General features: G+C 36.5%; 1 protein-coding gene across 12 annotated transcripts in view; it reads right to left on the bottom strand.

The window, feature by feature from the left end:
* LAMA2 (laminin subunit alpha 2) overlaps positions 1-19,386 on the bottom strand; it is a 375,103-nt gene that overhangs the window by 169,132 nt on the left and 186,585 nt on the right. For all 12 annotated transcript variants that reach the window (XM_082757554.1, XM_082757553.1, XM_082757545.1 and 9 more), the window contains 2 exons: positions 5,190-5,291; positions 4,459-4,670 (listed from right to left, as the gene is read on the bottom strand). In XM_082757554.1, coding sequence (XP_082613680.1) covers positions 4,459-4,670; positions 5,190-5,291 — 314 coding nt within the window. The remainder of the gene's footprint in view (positions 1-4,458; positions 4,671-5,189; positions 5,292-19,386) is intronic.

Raw genomic sequence — 19,386 nt, 5'->3', positions numbered from 1 at the left:
CATGAGGGGAAAAAAAAAAAAAAAAGAAAAAAAAAGAGAGAGAAAAAAGTAAGACTTTGAAATTAGGACAGGAGCTTCAGAAAAACAGAAATGTTGCCATGACTGGGTATGCAACTGGGCTTTGGAGGGACTGCCATTGAAGATTATGCAGTTAGAAACTTGAATCTAATCTGTTAATACCAGAACCTCTGTAAAAAGGTTCTTGAAACTATTTTGAGAGAATAATGCCTGTTCCTATCCAGGTCTTCAGTAAGATCTCTCTCACTTTTCAGTATTTCCCCTTCGCTCCATTACTGCATGCTTATTTTTCAATTGTCCTGTTGAGCTTTCCTTACAATAAGTTAATACATCTTTGGGATATTAGATATGAATAGTGATGATTTTTAAAGAAAACAAAAACAAAACTAATAATGTAAGGAGAAAAATATGTAAATGAAGAACCAAACAGCCAGTAAAAGGCCAAGTTTTACCTATCCTTTGAACTACAGCTACTAGTCCCTCTCAGCACTAAGTAACGGATCTTGGAACAAAGAGAAGCATTTACACACAGAAACAATCCAACCAGTATTATCCCACATTTGTATTCATTGAATTGTTCCAATTTTCATTAGGTTCTGCTATTCACTAAATGGGATTTTAATGTGTTCAACAGCTTTTAGCATTAACAGTTACTCATTGAAGAAAGCTGCAGTGATTTTTTTTCTCCCATTTTGATGTTGCAATTTCGATTCCTCGATGCCATTCTGCATTCATTAAAATACATAATGCTGGCAGTAATGGGGCACTAGATCCTGGAGATGCATGAACAATTTGAGATTCGACATCAAGACCAAATATTTAAGCTGACTGTTACTGTCAGCAGGCAACTGTTGACTTCTAAAAACAAACAAGATTAAAAGGGAAGGGGACGTTTCAGGCGGTATCAGCATAGTTTACTGTCTGCTATGCCAGGCATCTGAATCACATTAGCTACATAAGGCACATGAAGTACTGACCCAATCATTGCTCATTTGTCTTGAAGCCAACTCTGTATAAGAAGGTAAACCCTCTGCCTTTCCTTCCATCTTGCTGCTTACATCTAGCACCAATTCTACACACAGCTGCAAACAACCCATTGTCTTTAGGACCACTTCTACCGTAATTCCCAATGGCCATCAGAGCATCTACAATATTTAGATTATTGGCCACTTTGCATATTAAACCTAAAGAAACAGTGCTACTAAGCTTTCTTTGAAGCACAAACTAACAATATTACATTAAACAACACAATACAAGAGATCTGTCTTTTCCTGGCCTGTTGTTTCTACCACAGATGGACTCAATTGCAACAGTTTGGAAGATCTGTCAAGTTTGAGCAGGATTACTCAATTTAAACCCAGAAACTGTAGTCACTTTCAAATTGATTGCTACATTTCTGTGTTCACATTTTTTATCCTACTTGATCATCTAAATGAAAGCCCACCCATTCGAGGAAGCTGCCTAATTATGCCATAGAATGATAACAACATGACCAACAAAATGTTCTCTAAACATGTTGAAGTCTAACTCACCACTACTGCACCAATATTGTTTAATAACTATTTGAAAATGCTGCTATTTAGCTAATGTTTTTAGTGTGTTAAACTAAACAAAGATGAAAAGAATAATAACTAACTTAAAGCTCTTGCTAACTTGAGAAAACTCCATTGAATTCTCAGGTTTCTTCCTACAGAACTGCAAGAAAGTTGCTTAGTCTTACAGTGCCTCCATTCTGGTACAGAATTATAACAGCAGTACTTATTCTAAGCACAGATTATAACAACACCCTTGGAAATCCTTACAAATATATGTATGCTTCATTATACACTTTGAAAACCTTCAGTATATAATGAACAGGTTGCTAAATAAAGCAATCTCAAATTAGTGCGTTGCATAGTTCTGCTGATGATTCAAGGAGGAAATTGTCATCCCTGAAGCTATAATAACACTGTAATATTTCTGTCTCTCTGCCGGACCCTCTTTATTCTCTCAGAGGAATATCCAGCTGTCCACCAGACATACCAGTTTGTTTGTGTTTTTTTTTTTTTTTTTTTTTTTTTTTAAATGGGGGTGGAGGGGGAGGAGGAAACTGTTCATATCATCTTATCTACTGAAGTTTAGTTCTATCTTATTTCTTTGGCAAAAATGACCTCCTCTGAAGCCCGTCAACAGTAGTCATTAATGAGCCTAAAATATCACAAGATTTTCTCTTCATAGAATCTGGACAGTAATCCCAAACCCTGCAGTAGTAAGGGGACAGTAGTGAGAAAACAGTTGTTTTTCATGGTCTTAGAGTTATCAGCACATCTTTTTGCGTAGTATGTTTTAGCATGAGTTAAAATCAAACGAACAATAAAGAAATCAGTGCGGGGACATACCCTGAAGATCAGCAATATGCCTACAAAAACATATCATAAATTGGGCTGGATGACAGTGGGTGATGTTACTGCTATATTATGTGACTTAGAGCATGCACCGTTATGCGAAGGTTTAACTCCACCCAATAAATCCCACCCTGACTGGATTCCTTCAGTGAAATCAAAGATGAAAAATCCAATTCATTTCATTGTGACTAGAATTTCATGCCCTATCTTTTGTCCCATTTCACTGCAATGAGCACACCCTGACAGCAATCAATAAAAAAATCTTTTCACTTGAGAGCACACTGTTTTCAGAATCTTCTGGTTATGCTAATGGTAATCAATGTAATACAGTTACCATTGCATTCTTCTCTGATAAACAAACAAACAAACAAACAAACAAAAACATTGGACTGGGGACTGCTAGAGATTATCAATAATGTAAAACCACCTATAATCAGCAAGGTACTCCTCAAAATTACTTCAGTACTTTCTCCAGCCCCTTTTTAAATCATTGTCTTTAAGGGACCAGCACTCCTAACTGTAATGTCACTACATCTAGAAGATGGTGGCCACTAATCTGCAAAACATAAATTATATGTAAGTCCTGGAGCTCATCGTATGAAGAATATTTCCAAGACATGCTTTTGGAAGGTTACATATAACACATTCCAAAGGCTGAGTATGAACCCGTTTGCCTGTCCGTGAACACCAGAGTGGGAAAGTTCTGTGATAGGGATACAAGGGATTGCAAGAGTTTGGGCTGATGACCAAATGAGCAAATTAGGAATCAGTTTGGCTCAAATTCAAGATACCCACGATTCACAAATTTATTTATAGAGATGTAATGCACAACAATAAACCACAGAAAGAGAAAGAGATTCAAAGAAACGTATTCTTTTTGCAGTGAAAAAAATATATACTGACAAAGTTCAAATCAGAAAACTGTGTGCTGTTAAGAAAACTGTCTTTCAATTTAGGATGTATTTTAATTACCTAAGTATACAAATGATTGTTGGATTGCTTAAGAAATTTCACAGTAGCAAAAATGGTATGTATACTTTCAACAAATAATCACTAAAGTACTATGAGCTCCCTCCATTCCAAACTGGATCACACCACTGAATCAAGTGATGTCTATATTAGAGAACATTTCAGGTTTCATGACTTGTGAGTAGAAAGCCATTACGTAATCAATTTTGTTGCACATAATAAATAAACAAATAAATAAATAAATTAATTAATTAATTAATTAAAACCCACTACCACCACCACCAACAAAAAAAAAACGCCCACAACCATTCAACCATTATTTATACCACTTAGCTATTAATGTATAGACAAGAGTGAAATTACACAGTATCATGACAGAGGCCGTCTTTTAGTCTACCTGGAGAATTTGCTTGTGCACTTGTGAGAATTTTAAATGTAATATGAGCTTTATAACCATGCTGCAGCCACTAAGATAGAACTGTGTCATCTCATATAACATCTTTCATTTTATCAAAAGGCTCAGAAGAGTTCATATGAAATGGCTCTAAGCAGTCCAAGCAGCAATCTGACATAAACCAAAGGAAAGACTCTGGGATTAGCCAGTTCTGTGTGCAGTACTCATTAAAAAGGAAAAAACTCCCCTCTAGCTGTTTTATCAGTTTAGAGACTTGGAATATTCACTGGTTCACCGTTAATGTGGCACTGTATGTTCATTAAATAGGGAAAACAAAACATAAGCAATATATCATTTCTTAACTGAACATGTCATAACTGCATTACATAATTTACCATATATATGGGAATTACAGTTTTCACAAAATCATCATATTTATGGAACTGTCTGTCATTCATGTTTTAACAGTCCATCTGATTTCATTCTCTTGCAAGGCTTACTCTTCCTGTTGCCTCCTCGCCTCCTCCCTATCCAAAATGAAAAAAAAAATACTATCTGCTTGAACATGTAAATAAATGTTATTAATTTCATGATAATAAATTAAAGGCTGTTTAAATTACATCAACTTGGTTCTCTGAAGAGAGGAATTTTGAGAAGTTGCCTGTAACAAATTGACACGTTTCCCACATTTACCTGTAGATGGCATTCATCCCATAGCTGTATGTAGCTCTTATGAGGATCCTCTTTATGTTTGCAAGGATAGTCATGAACTCCCTCCTGCTGACTGGCACATCAGTGCCATGCACAAGGAAGGATTCTGGTTTCAGCACAATTTCTTCAGTGTGCACTTCAGAAGGCTGCAGGTGAATCCCCTCTTTTGGAGTGCTGATTTTCAAGTCACGTCCCTAGACAGAGCCATAAGAGAGTATGATTTACATACAAAAAAAAATGTTAGAAAAAAATCTCTTATTACTGCAGCCAGTTGGGGTACAGGATTTATGAAATAATATATTTTAAAAGAATAATAAATATCGGCAATAATATTAATCTTTCATAAACTGAAATGGGCTTGCCTGATAAAGTAGAAAGTCAATGCAAATGCATACAATCCTGAGCAGCACAGAACAGGTGTGCCGAAAGAATAGGAAAGGATTAACTCAGCCAACCACAAAGAATACTGTTTTATAAGCTATTGCAATATTGTTGGATGGTCCTTTAGATGCAGGAGATTTTAGTTCTCTGAACCATGATGACTTTCTGATACTAAAAATTAGCTGAAGATACATGCACCCTACAGTTTTGTGTTCTCAACCAGGCTTCACATTGAACATCTGAAGAAGCAGGCAATTTTCTTACTTTAAAAAATATATATTTTTATTTATTTATTTTTTTATTTTTGGTGGCTGAAAATATAATCACTTTACCTCTATGATGACATCAGATTGGACCATCAATTGAGCTCTGTCTTCTTGTTTTGTGAAGTCATAGGAGACTGTAAATTTCAGAAGTCCTCCAGCAGCTGTCACCTGTGGAGAAAAAAACAAACAAACAAACAAACAAACAAACAAACAAAAAAACAGGAAAAATGCAATTAAGTAAATTTTAAAAGGTCTTAACCATTCAGGAGAAATTTCCTCCGGTGACAGCATTTCCAGAAAATAGACATTTAGTGTTGCAAAACTATATGCAGATACCTGGGGATTACAGTCCTATGGACCATTCCCTTCTTGTTCAAGTGTCTAGAAATCATGCTCAGTCAGTTTTCTTCTGTGCCTATTGAAGGCTCCAAATTCCCTAGACACACAGACTAACAAAGTAATCAGAAAGAGCCCTGAAATCTATGTAAATTTCCACTTGATACTGACATTAGTTTTTCAGTGCACTTCAGCTATATGGTTCTCATTTAGGCTGAGGTGCTACATCAGCAACTTGAGCAACCTTTAAAAGATTCAATAACTTCAATATTTTTGATGGGGTAAACTACCAAAAAAAGGAAAGAGACGGGTGATGTTTTTCTTAGAATGAACTGCAACCTAAAAGAAAGTAAGAATTTTCCCTCATGGAGTCAGATAAATTTACTTAAATATAATGTTCCAGTCCTTCCTTTCAGTTTGATTCAGCTTTCAGAACAAGAGGCCATTAACCAGAGTATTTCAAGTCATACCAATGTGTTTTTTCCTATGCTCCTTTAGCACACAAAGCTAGGGCAATGACACTATAGCTTTGCCACGAAAAATTGAAAAATGTAAATCAGTTTTAGGATGCAAATCAAAAAACTGCAGACTGGAATGACAGTGTTCAGTACAAAACCAGGCTTTTTTGTTTACTGTTTGGAAACAGTGTAAGTAAATCAGAGGTTGCAAGAACTATGTTTTGCTTTTTAAAGCATCTGTCTCATACTTCAGTGCAATGTCAGCCTCCTCTCAGAGACTATTAAAATCACAGGGATCCTTCTGCCCTTCCAGGGCATAGTGCTGACCACAAAGCAAACTCACAAGGCTTCTGTGAAGAGAATAATCTGATTATTCCCAAGGACATACTGTGCTGTCTCTTGTTCATCATACTAGATGGCTGGCACACAGTAACAGAAAGCAGTGAAAGTCATCAACTTGGTAATGTGTTATACTGTGATATTCCTAACTTAAGGAGAAAAAAAAAAAAAAAAGTCCCACTATTTAAGGAATTGAAATCAACTAATTTTGAATTTTACATAAAGGCAGAGAAATCCATGAACTGCATCCGAGGCTGTAAAACCAGCTTAAAATCAGAAAATTCACTCTAATTCATAATCCAAAGCTGGGATGTTTATTTGCATAATATCCAAACCCGTTAGGACTAAGCAGCTACATTCTGCCTTCAGAATGACACTCCTTAGACACAACTTTTACAGCATTTTTTGGTTTGCCTGTGGTCAAGGCATAAAAACTGGTTTATAGCTCTAAGAGGATGGTAGAAAAATTATTTAAAATACTGCAAGAAGTATTTGGAATTGCTTTCAATGTTAGACAAACATTTCAAAAGAATATGTTTTTGCAGAATTTTATCACTTCTGTTCAATTTCAGACTAACTACAAGAATTCAAGAAAGTGAAAAAGAAAGGGAGAAGAAACATAGTCTGGTTTCAGGAAACCTACAAGAATATGTACCAGGACAGATCTACTTTTTCCCAACTATATAACCCTCACCTTAGTTAATGAAAAATACAACTCAGGGATTTGCTAAGTCAAGGAGAGGAAAAGGGAGGGGTGGGGAGAGGAGAGGAGACTGTGGTTTATAATAAATGCAGATGGAAAACAGTCAACAATATAAACACTGAGCAAAAACTGCTAGAAAACAAATAGACAATAGTTTAGAGAAAGCAAGGACTGAAATAAAAAATGGGTTTCCCTCAGAAAGCCAAGAAGGAAAAAATACATGTATTCCACAATATAAGTATGGAATTAGATATCTAAAAGAACACAACCTCTTAAAATCCCTACTTGTTGTACATCTCAAAGAGACTGAAAGAATCATCACTGCTTGTCTGCAGAGCCTGTTGTTTTGAGAATATATATATTTTTTCTCCTCTAAATACTTCATTCTAATCCCTAGTAAACATACTATTTAAGGATGTCTATCAGATAGCATTTGCCTCAGATTCCTGACAGGAAGAGACACAGCTGCACTTCCCCACAAATAGGTACTCCTCTGGAATTATATCCAGTTTTTAAGTAGGAAACTATTAAAATTCCATCTTCAAACAGTCTGCAGAACTTGCCACTGACACTAGAGGAGATGCATTCTAGGACACCATTGAGGCAATCAGACCATGAATGTTACATTCAAAACATCAGAAACTTTTTACATCCAGTGAAACATCAATGGAGGACTTTAAAATCATCTCCGTTCATATTTATAGTTAAAAAATAATGTAAAGACATAAAATACATTTCAGAGATTAATACATTATTACACAGTAAGGGTATTATTGAAATAAGATGCATGTACCTTCCTCATATGCTTAGTAGTTAAATTTGTATTTAGCTCAGAGAGACTTTGATGTCTGGCCTAATCCAAGGGAATGTGAAGCCTTCAAAACCAAAAGTAAATTACTGCATTAAACTAGATTTAGACCAGTATTCACACAACACAAGACTTTAGAAATGAATGAAATAAGACACTAACAAATATCAAGAAGTTGGACAATCTTTTGCTGTTAATGTTCCCATGAGAAATATAGTAATTGACACTTCCTATCAGAGAGACAAGCATTGCATAAAGAGTTAATATTTTTATTAGACCATTATATTTTTATAGTTGTAATACAGCTATAGAAAGGTGACATGCTTTTGGAAACACAAACTCTGCTTACTTACATTATTGTCTAGGTATACATTAGGACTATACCAAGTGAAGAAGTGTTACCATAAAAAGAAAAAAAAAATATCACAAAATCGGGCAGAACATTTCAGATGGAGAATGCTAAAGCACATACTACTGAATACAAAACCAAAGAGTCTCATGGCAAGCTGCTGATAGTAAATCATGGTTCTAAGAAGTGATACTTTTTTATTCTAGAAAATCTACTCAAAACAGACAAAAAAAATGTTTTCTGATGTACCAATGAATGTTCTTCTGCTTGCTGTCCTCGTTATGAGAAACTACACAGATGCTCAGGTTTTCTGTGGCTCTATGATATTCCTGGTGGCAATATCTACCACTAGATGCAGTGCCTGAAGGTAATGAAATCACATTATATGCAGTTTAACATTCTCTGCTAGCCTTCTTGGATTTCCATGCTATACAGCAGCAATAAAATGTTGAAGGACTCTTTGGACTCTTTCATCTTCAGAAACTCTCTAGGCACACATTTATTTTATGACACAGATTTCAGCAAATATAGAGATATTTGCCACCCAAACATCAAACATGAAGGAAATAAGATTGCTCCCAGTTTATTTTTTGTAGCCAATTTAGTCCAAAATTGATTGGCACCTGGGTAGTTGTGATATGATTTGACAAGGTGGTGAACTAACAATTTACCATCTTAACAGATGGCTCTAAGTGTATACGTGTTCTTCTAAGCAGCCCACTAACTGCAGCAGGGAATGGTCAAAAGGCTGCTTTTCCTAACTTAATTCACTTATGTTTAAGGGAATATTCCATTGTTAATCCATCTCTCATCTGGATTATCATCTTCTTTAGGAATAAGTCTTGGCTGTAAATTTATGATTTTTAATTGGGTTTTGTTGATCTGGTTTTCATGCTGGTTGTAGAGTGAGGGAAGGCAGTGACTAGAAAGGAACTCCAACGGTATCATCACCAAGAAAACATAAAACTTTTATCCATTTAGTAATAGCTCTCAGTAAAAATTGCATGTTTTAGTTCTACTCAAGATCCAATTAGAGATTAAATAGACTCTCTCCTCTTAGACAGACTTGAATTTAGATAGGATATAAAGGCTCTTCTGAGCCATCAGAAATATTCTGAGCCTTTAGTAATATTTCAGATAAAAAGGGAGCAGAATAATCATGTTCCATTTGAATGACAGTACAGTTCTGGCTAGCTTGAAAAACAAACAAACAAACAAACAAACAATTTTTTTTTGTTTTGTTTTGTTTTTTATGGTGATTTTTTCCACTGAAAGAATGGGCTCTTTCCCCCAGTTCTCTCTGGGGAGTTACTGCAATACCTACTGCATGAAATATGACAGCTAGTCCAAAATCATACAGTTTCATTGCTTAAGTATACTAAAAATTCTTCTATATAAATTGTATAAATTGATGCTACATTCTAGTTAAATTCATTTATTCAGAATACTGCCTTGGAGAAATTAATGGAACAAGGAAGGAATAAGCTTACATAAAGTAGCCTGACTGCTATATTGCTTGGTTCAGTGGCTTTCCATAAGTGTTTTTCTACCACACTGAACCATTCAAAGGGGAAACCAAGCATTTCAAGCCATTCACTGCCACATCCAATTTCTTGAAACAGACTAATGATAACTGATAAGCCACACTCTATAATAAGAAGATTTTCAAATTATTCTCTTCTGGAATCCTATCAAAAATGTTATGATACAGCCTCTTTTTTTTTTTTTTTTTTTTTTTTTTTTCTATTTCATTTGTTTGTCAAAGAATCACAGGATGGTTAAGGTTGGAAGGGACCTCTGGAGGTCACTGGGTCCAACACTCTTGCTCAGTCAGGGCCACCCAGAGCAGGGTGCCCAGGACCACAGCCAGGCAGCTTTTGAAGATCTCCAAGGAACAGACTTCACAGCTTCTCAGGGCAACCTTTGCCTGTGCACATTACCCACACAGTAAAGAAGTGCTTCCTGATGTTTAGACAGTACCTCCTCTGTTCCATCCAGTATGTGCCCATTGCCTCTTGTCCTGGCACTGGGTACCACTGAAAAGAGCATGGCTCTGTCTTCATTGCATCATCCCTTCAGGTATCTACACACATTGGTTAGATCCTCCCTAAGCCTCTTCTCCAGGATGAACAGGCCCAGCTCTCTCAGCCCCCTCTCATAGGATAGGTGCTTCAGTCTCTTAATCATCTTGGTAGCCTTCCATTGGACTTTTTCCAGTATGCCTAGATCTCTCCTGCAATGAGGGACCCAGAACTGGACACAGTACTCTAGGTTTGTTTTCACCAATGCCAAGTTAAGGGTGAAAGATCACGTCCCTTGCCCTGCTGGTGATACTCTGCATAATGCAGCCAAGAATGCCATTAGCTTTCTTAGCAGTAAGGACACATTGCTGATTCAACTTGCAGTCCACCAGGACTCCTAAGTCCTTCTCTGCAGAGCTGCTTTCCAGCTGGGTGGCTCCCTGCGTGTACTGGTGACTGAGGCTGTTCTTCCCCAGGTGCAGGACTTTGCACATCTTCCTTGTTGAATTTCATGAGGCTTTTGTCAGCCCACCTCTCCAGCCTCTTAAGGTCCCTCTGGTTGTCTGCCTGGCCCTCTGTTGATCCAGCCACTCCCCCCAGTTTCATGTCATCCATGTATTTATTGAGGGTGCACTCTATCCCATCATCCACCTTGTTAATTAAGTTAAACAAGACTAACCCCAGGGGTAACTTCGCTTGTTACAGGCCTCCAAGTAACTGATCTTTCTTTACTGATCAGTACCCTCTGGGTCCAGCCGTTCAGCCAGTTTTGGATCCACCTCATGGTCTGGTCATCTATCTCATATCTCAACAGCTTCTCTGTGAAGATCCTACAGGGGACAATGACAAAAGCCTTACCAAAGTCCAGGAAGACAATATTCACTGCTCCCCCCTATCCATCAGATTGGTAATTTTATTATAGAAACTTATCAAGTTGGTCAGGCATGACTTTCCCTTGGTGAATTATTTCTGACTACTCCTGATGATTTCCTTTTCCTTCATGTGTATGGAAATGGTTTCCAGAATTAGCTGCTGCCTCACCTTTCCAGGGATTGAGGTAAGGCTAATTGGCCTATAGTTCCCCAGGTCTTTATGGTCTTCTTGAAGCTAGGAGCGTGTAGTGGGTTTACATGTCAAGGTTTTGGTAGCAGAGGGCTGCAGGTGTGACCTCTGTGAGAAGAATCCAGAAGCTGCCCCATAAGGGCCAGTTTCAGCAGGCTCCAAAGGGACCTGCTGCTAGCCAGAGCCGAGCCAATGAGCAACATTGGTTGGGCCTCTGTGAAAGCAGATTTAAGAAAGGAAAAAAAACTGCTTCACAACAGCAGCTATGAGAGCAAGGAGTGAGAAACAGCCTTGAAGACTGTTTTGCACTGAAGGTCAGTGCAAAAGGAGGGCAGGAGATCCTCCAGGTGATGGAGCAGCAGTTCCTCTGCGGCTTGTGGAGAGACCCCTGGTGGAGCAGGCTGTCCCCCTGCAGCCCATGGGTCCCACATGGAGCAGATCTCCACGCTGCAGCCCCCCTGTGGGTGGAGGAGTCCCCGGTGGAGCAGGTGGATGTGGCCTGGAGGAGGCTGCGGCCCATGGAGAGCCCCTGCAGAACCAGGCCCCGGGCCGGAGCTGCAGTCCGTGAAGAGGAGCCCACGCAGGAGCAGGGGGTCTAGAGGAAGTTCTACTATTCACAGTAAATCTGAGTATTAGTCAGGCATTGGAATGGGTTGCCCAGGGAAGTGGTGGAGTCACCGTCCCTGGGGGTGTTTAAGGAAAGGTTGGACGTGGTTCTTAGGGACAAGGTTTAGTGGGTGATATTGGTGGTAGGGTAATGTTTGGACTAGATGATCTTTAAGGTCTTTTCTAACCGTAATGATTCTATGATTCTATTTTAAAGTTTCCCAGCAATGAAAATAGAAGGATCATCAAATATGTGTTTCATTTTGTTCTTTCACCTAATTGAATGTTTGCTGATTAAGAGTCAAATAACATCTATCCACAGAGGAAGTACAACTGATGACAGACAGGTAGAAACCAAACTCTGCCAAACGTATTTCATATGTACTTTGACCAAGTCCCTTCAGTATATTTTATATCAATACTTGAGCAGTTCTAATCCTTTCTAGAACATACCAGTATCAGCTATAGCAAATTCTTTCTATATACCATGTCTGATCAAGTCCCTGTACTCTATCAGAAAAATACCATGCATTCACATTCAAAAACTACTGAAACATACACAGATAAAGAACATCAAAAGGAAAATGCAGTACATTACAATAAGTATCTCCTCAATCATCCCTTGCAAGTATCCCTTATTTTTGCTAGAATACTAATATATCAAGTATAATCAGAAAATCTAAAGCTTTTTGATTTTTTGATCCTCTTGCACTTTGCTTCTTGCTATAGAATGAGCATTGCACATTTTTTGTAAAGTGGTTGATGACTCTTGCCATCCTGAGAATAACAATCTCATGCATATTTCCAGGCCCTTCATAGTTGGAATAGTTTGCCACATGCAAAGTAGCTCAATTAAAATCACACACAATTATTTAATTCAATGTATCAGCTATAATGATAGTAATAATAGTAATACTAATAATAGTAATAATAATAATAGTTTCAGAGGAAAATATTAAGGAATTCAATAAGAAGCCTCTTATTTGTGTTTTTTCTAAGTTGTACCTATAAACTCAGCCCAGTCTCACTTTTACTGAGATTAGTAGCATTACCATGTAATAACTCTGTGTCCCTTACTCCTTAGATGAACTAGACTGTATTATTTAGAATAAAAGAAAAAATAGACATCTAAATAACATTAAACAATTCATTTTGTTTAATACAGAATATCAAAACATTCAGTGACATCATGCAACTCTGAAAGGAAAAATCAAATAAATCACAGTTCCTAAGAAAGACTAAGGAAGACTGCTGGATGGCAGCTCTCCTGTGAGCCCTAAGGTTCCACTTCTACTTATGCTGAATAGTTGCTCTTTCTGAAATTAGTACTGAAAAAAATGATGGAACCACAAATGATGGACTGGTTTAAAAAATTGTACTATCAGATTATATACTGTTTCCTGAAATGTGCTAATGAATGTAGGCATTTACCCTATGAATTCTCAAATCTTTACCATCATTCCCAGCTGTCATTTCCTGTCCCTGGAGAAGGGAAACAGAACAGCCTGGCCAACTATTCCTGAAGTCCAAAATCCCTTTTGCCAGTATGCTACTCTTTGCTCTGCATGAGTTCATGGGTACAGGGAGTGAGACTTAAAAATAAAATAAAATAAAATAAAATAAAATAAAATAAAATAAAATAAAATAAAATAAATGAAAAAGTCAGAGCAGAGAACTGGATTTGGATTTAAAACAGCCATCAGGGCAGGAATGCTGAGAGCTCTTGTGAGCTTCCCTAAGTCAGGTGACAGTGCCATCACAAAATCTGGAATATATGGTTATTTTGCTATGGTTACTTAACCATAGCAATCACGGTATATAACCTTAGTACAGTTGCTTACTTTCTTCCTCCTTTGCTTCACAAATGACCAAATTCTAAACGTCCTTCAATGATTGATACTTTCCAATCACTATTCCCCAAGCTGCTATAACTAGATTGAGGATTCAAAAATATACAGTAAGGTATATATCCTTCTAGTAGTGATGTGGTAACTATAATTCTTGCATGTTTACTGCCCGTGCTATTACCGTGGTGGCAATACTCAGTCTTTGGAAGTCTCCCAATTCGGCAAAAATATGCCTGAAGCTGTGACATTGCAGTGTAATTTCCCAGACACCAATCATAAAGGGCTATTTTTTTAAAATGTAAAGACTACTTCATTAAAATTGAAAACATTTTGCCCTGTCTGAATATGAATACAGTTAAGCTGCAGAGAATAAATAAATAAATAAATAAATAAACAAAACCAAACAAACACAAAACTAAACCACACACCAGCTGCTTACTACAGTTTTACAACAGCTACTCTAATCTTCACAAGCACTAATTTAGCAGGGGCACAGCGGTTTAAAGATATAGGTATGGACAAAATTCCTGCTTACTCTTTTAATGTGTAGATGTTTCAGACTAGTGATAACGAAATCAAGTTTACAATTTGATCAACTCTGAGACATGTTTCTAAATAACATATCCCCATCAAATGTTTCTAAATAAAAACTGTTTACTGCTGGTCTTGTAGCTGTCAACAGCCTCATAACTGAAAGTAATTCTTAATTTTACTGATTAAATGTTCATATCCCAGTTTCATGGTCTTTGCTTCCAAAGGGACAAACCGTAATTACAGTAGACACATCAGTAAATGCCTTCCTGTAATACTAAAATGAAATACTAACAAGAACATTTATGTCAGTGCTCAATTCCATTGAGACACAAGGACCGACCCTTACCCTCCCATCTCTGGCTGTACTCCTTCATGAATATTTTAACAAGAACAAGAATTTGCATAATTTTGCAAAACCAAAGAAAGCTCATATTTCTATGGCAACAAAATCCCAGCATGCAAGGATTATTAAAAACAAAAATGCAGGAGTATAAAACAAGAGCAATTGTTCAAGTCCAAATTAAAAGCTGTCCTCAGTAAAAATATTTCCTTAGTCTTGCTGTTGCGTTTAGGTGTAGTCAATATTTGCATCCAATATGTGGTTGAGGACTTTCCACTGAATGATAATCTTAAAATCCAAATCCATGAATGCTTCCCAAAATGTTAACTTGCTACTGAAAAAGATTAAATTACGTAAATGGCAACAAGAAATAGTTAAATACTACTTCTTTGTTAGTACAATTCCCTGTTAGTCTCTAAGTATTCTTGGTCTTAAGCTTTCTTATCTTTCTGTGTTTCTGAAGCACTAAGGAAAATAGCTCAGGAATGTTATTCTAAACTTAACCACAACAGAAAATGAAAAACCCCTTAATTTCTAGCCAGTTTACTTACCAAAGGTAATTTTCCTACCTTCTTCTACCTAACTGTTTTGCAACATTACAAGGACAATATTTTACCACAATGATGGCTGCACAAATAATGAAAGCAATGTATGACATAACTAGCACTTTGGGTACTTTAGGAAATTGAAACATATCATAATGTTTCAAGCATGAGTTGTGCAACTGCAGTATATGTTTTGCAAAATTATTCTGGCAGAAGACATATACTATTTTTAATAACTGTCAGTGTTTTTAACTTTTAAAGTGGGAGATTTTGAATGAAATGGCATGCAAATATGTCAGTATTTTGAAGAAAATTCTTTCTTTTCTAACAAAGATGTGGGGATACGCAAAACCCAATTCTCTGCTCTTCAGAGGTGGCTTATCATTTGATATAATAAACACAACAATAAATTTAGAATTTCACTGCATATCATGGAGACCTCTAAGGATCACAAATCAAAATAAAAGCAGTAAAAATAAACAGTTGAGTATTAAACAAAGATATAGATCTGGATAAACATGTCTCTGTGCACTATAATTCACTGACCCTAATCATAAAAGAAAAAAAAAAAAAAGAAAAAAAAAGAAAACACCTCCATGTATTTTGATTTGATTTTTCGAGGCAGGGGAAAACAAAGTAGTGAATCAGAACTCCTGTGATTTTTCCTGAATATGTTCTATTTTCAGTCAGAATAAACCATGTTTTGAATTACTTTGCCTCTGGAGCCAAAGCTTTCTCATGATTAAATTCATTGCCAGTTTCCTGGCTTGTTAGTTTTATAGGCTTTCTTCCACTAAGCTTTTTCAAGATAAACTATCATTTGAAATATTTGAAAAATATGTATGTTTCCTTTTAGAGCAAGAAATTTGTGTCTCATGATAGTTGAACCTGGACAGGCTTGAGAGTTGGACCTGTGTGAACCTCATGAAGTTCAATGAGGCCAAGTGTAAGGTCCTACACCTGGGCTGGGGCAATCCCAAGGACAAATACAGGCTGGGTGCAAAATGGATTGAGAGTGGCCCTCCTGAGGAGAAGGACCTGGGGGTGTTGGTTGATAAGAAGCTCAACATGAGCCAGCAAGGTGTGTGTGCAGCCCAGAAAGCCAAAAGTATCCTGGGTTATGTCAAAAGAAGCATGGCCAGCAGGCCAAGCGACGTGATTCTCCCCCTCCGCTCTGGTCCTGTGAGACCCCACCAGGAGCACTGCATTCAGTTCTGGGACCCCAGCACAAGAAGGACATGAAAGAAATAGAATGATTTGAGAGGAAGGCCATGAAGATGATCAAGGGGCAGGGTTTTCTCATCCTGGATAAGAGAAGGCTCTGGGGAGAACTTACAGTGACCTTCTAGTACTTAAAGGGGGCCTACAGGAAAGCTGGGGAGGGACTCTGTCAGGGACTGTGGTGGCAGGAAAAGGAGTAATGGCTGTAAACTAGAAACAGGTAGATTTAGATGGGATATAAGGAAGAAATTCTTCACTCAGAGGGTGGTGAGGCCCTGGCACAGGTTGGCCAGAGAAGCTGTGGATGCCCCATCCCTGGAAGTGTTCAAAGCCAGGCTGGATGGGGCTTTGGGCAACCTGGTCTGGTGGGAGTTGTCCCTGCTCATGGCAGGGGGGTTGGAACTGGATGGTCTTTAAGGTCCCTTCCAACTAAATCATTCTATGTCTATGAAATCTTAACACATGCTAGTTATTAATAACTAAATATATTTAGTTATTTATATTATATATATTAATAATTAATATATATTAATGTATATATAATATATATTAATAACTAAATATATTTGTGTAATATTTTTATATTACACAAAAACTGTGAGTTTTAATGCTGTCTTACTCCTGGAGCAAATATTTCTTTGAACAGTGAAGACAGTACTTCATTACTAAACAGGCTTTAAAACAAAATTGAAAAAATATTCAGTGTAGTTAAAATCTGTCATTCATTATTTATTTCATTCAACAAAGTAATTGTACACTTGTTATCACCATCATGGTAATCCACAGATGATTCTATCCTGAGGCAATGCATTCATATATACTAACATTGCATTGACACAATGCTTTCTATACACATATACTATATATAATGCATATACACACAGAGAAAAATATTGATATGCGCTCATTTTTGGAAACAACAAAACAGTGTTATTTAAAAATCTAAGAAAAAATGTTTGTTAAAAAAAAAATTTTAAGGCAAAGGTCCTCTCTGAAAATCTTTGCAGGCAAAAAATTTTTTTTTTTTTTTTTTCTAAAAGTTGAAAGTATTTATATTTCTTACTTAACATCTATGAAGAAAACTATATTTATTCTTAAAAGTCTGGAGGGAGGGTGAGCAATCAAGCTAATAAGACTGGAGAGAATAGAAAGACAGTGTACAAGTGAATTGAAGCCTAAGTATGAGAAAGAAGAGATGGCGTAGCTTTATGAGACCTCCAGAAGAGAATTTATTCTTTCAACTTCAATTTGCCTTAATAAGAGCTGACAAAAACAATAAATAAATCCTTTAGTCATTGTAAGAATAATCTAGCCCTCTGAACTTTTCACATTCATGTGTATTATTTTTAACATTACTTTAGTTATGTTCTTATTTCCTTCAAGAAGAAAATAATAACAAACGTCTGTTATCCCTAAATTACCCTGATCAGAAAAATTATATTATTTTACAAGAAGACAAAACAAGTTGCCACTTCTTGCCAGTTTCTACAAGTGCAGTACCTTCCATTTACAAAGCAACTTTTTGAATAATTTAATTTTTGTACTGTCTTCTATTGGAGAAAAAAAAAAAAAAAAAGAGAGAGAGAGAGACACCCTTATTTTTGTGAGTTACGAGTTACCCTTACTGTAAAGAAAGAATGATGGAGACAATTTTCTTTGAATGAATTAATAAGTGTCCAGAAAAATGGCAAATATACTGCCCACTGGTTAAGCACGCTGAAAGAATCAACATCATTCTTATACTGACATAACCTCAAAGGAAGTTATACACCAAGTCTCAATTGAAGTATTCATCAAAAAAACCACTATAATTCTATGAGGTATGTTAATTCCATGAGGTATGTTAACCCAGAGAGTGTGATTAATATAACATAAATTTTAATTCCTGCAGGTAGAGAAAACTTCTGCTGAGATTAAATGTTCTCAGGCCTGTTGATTTCCTACTAAATGATGTGGATATTTTGCAAATACTCTTACAGAAGGTGCTATGTGGATTTAAGTGACAGTCACATATTTCAACTAAAGCATCCTATTCTCTTCACAAATTCTCCTTAAAAAATGTCAGATATTTCTTTTCCTTTGGCTACAGAATACATTGCACAAATTAAGCATGAAAACTATGTGGTAACATTGTCCTATGTACACTCTATTTTAATCTTCTGAAAATATCAGAGGCATCTAAAAAGTAATACAACCCTTAGATGAGAATAAATTCACCAAGTCTAGTTATCTAAAAATTTATCTAACATGATCATAATGTATGTACAAGATTAATATAGAGTAAGAATCCACACACAGCAATGAAAAAAAAAGATCTTTTGCATATTCACATTACTCATCTAATTCAACACTGTAAATTTTGAACCTTTCCAGAAGATGAACTTGACCTTACTAACTATAACAGACCTCTTCAATTTGCTTTGCCTATGAATGCCAACACATTTCTTACTTTTTCAGTTTTATGGAGACTTTTTAGAAAGAAATTCCTTGCCTTATAGTAATATGGCACTGGATGTACTTACTATACCTGGCTGCTGTTATTTTAGGTGTGGACGTTTCACACTTTTGATGACAGGATGCTTCCTTTTTGGTCAGCATCTTTATGAAAATATGCATTTCTAACTTCACTCATTGTGTGTAAAAGATGGAAGGACAGATCTGTCATTTTTCAGATACTGCCCTGACTCAAAATCAGATCTTACTGGACAGAAGTATTATTAGCATGCAGAAAAGACCATTAACACAATTAAATGAAAACGATCTACATGGGGACCCTCTAAGAGCAACCAAGCTAAGGAGAGAGATGCTGGTGTCTAAACAGACCACTAAAAGAAAAACAAACAAACAAACAAACAAACAAACAAAAAACAGTGTTGGACTGCAGTTATTTTCTTCATCTTATCTAAAAGCAAGAACACTTTTTCCATTTCGTATTTATTGATGTTCAGATAGACAAGCTTAACTAAAGATGATCAGCTTAAGTATTGACAATGAAGGATGAAGTAATTCCACCAAAATGAATCAGGATATTATGCTTAGTCTCAAAAGGTTGGTGCTATAAATGTTAATAATGGGAATAGTGGGACTGAAGGTA

The sequence above is a fragment of the Aythya marila genome (assembly GCF_965140915.1).
Source record: "Aythya marila genome assembly, chromosome: 3".
In the NCBI taxonomy this organism is placed as follows: domain Eukaryota; kingdom Metazoa; phylum Chordata; class Aves; order Anseriformes; family Anatidae; genus Aythya; species Aythya marila.
The sequence above is the reverse complement of the archived record's forward strand: the minus strand, read 5'-3'. Positions and strand labels throughout refer to the sequence as shown.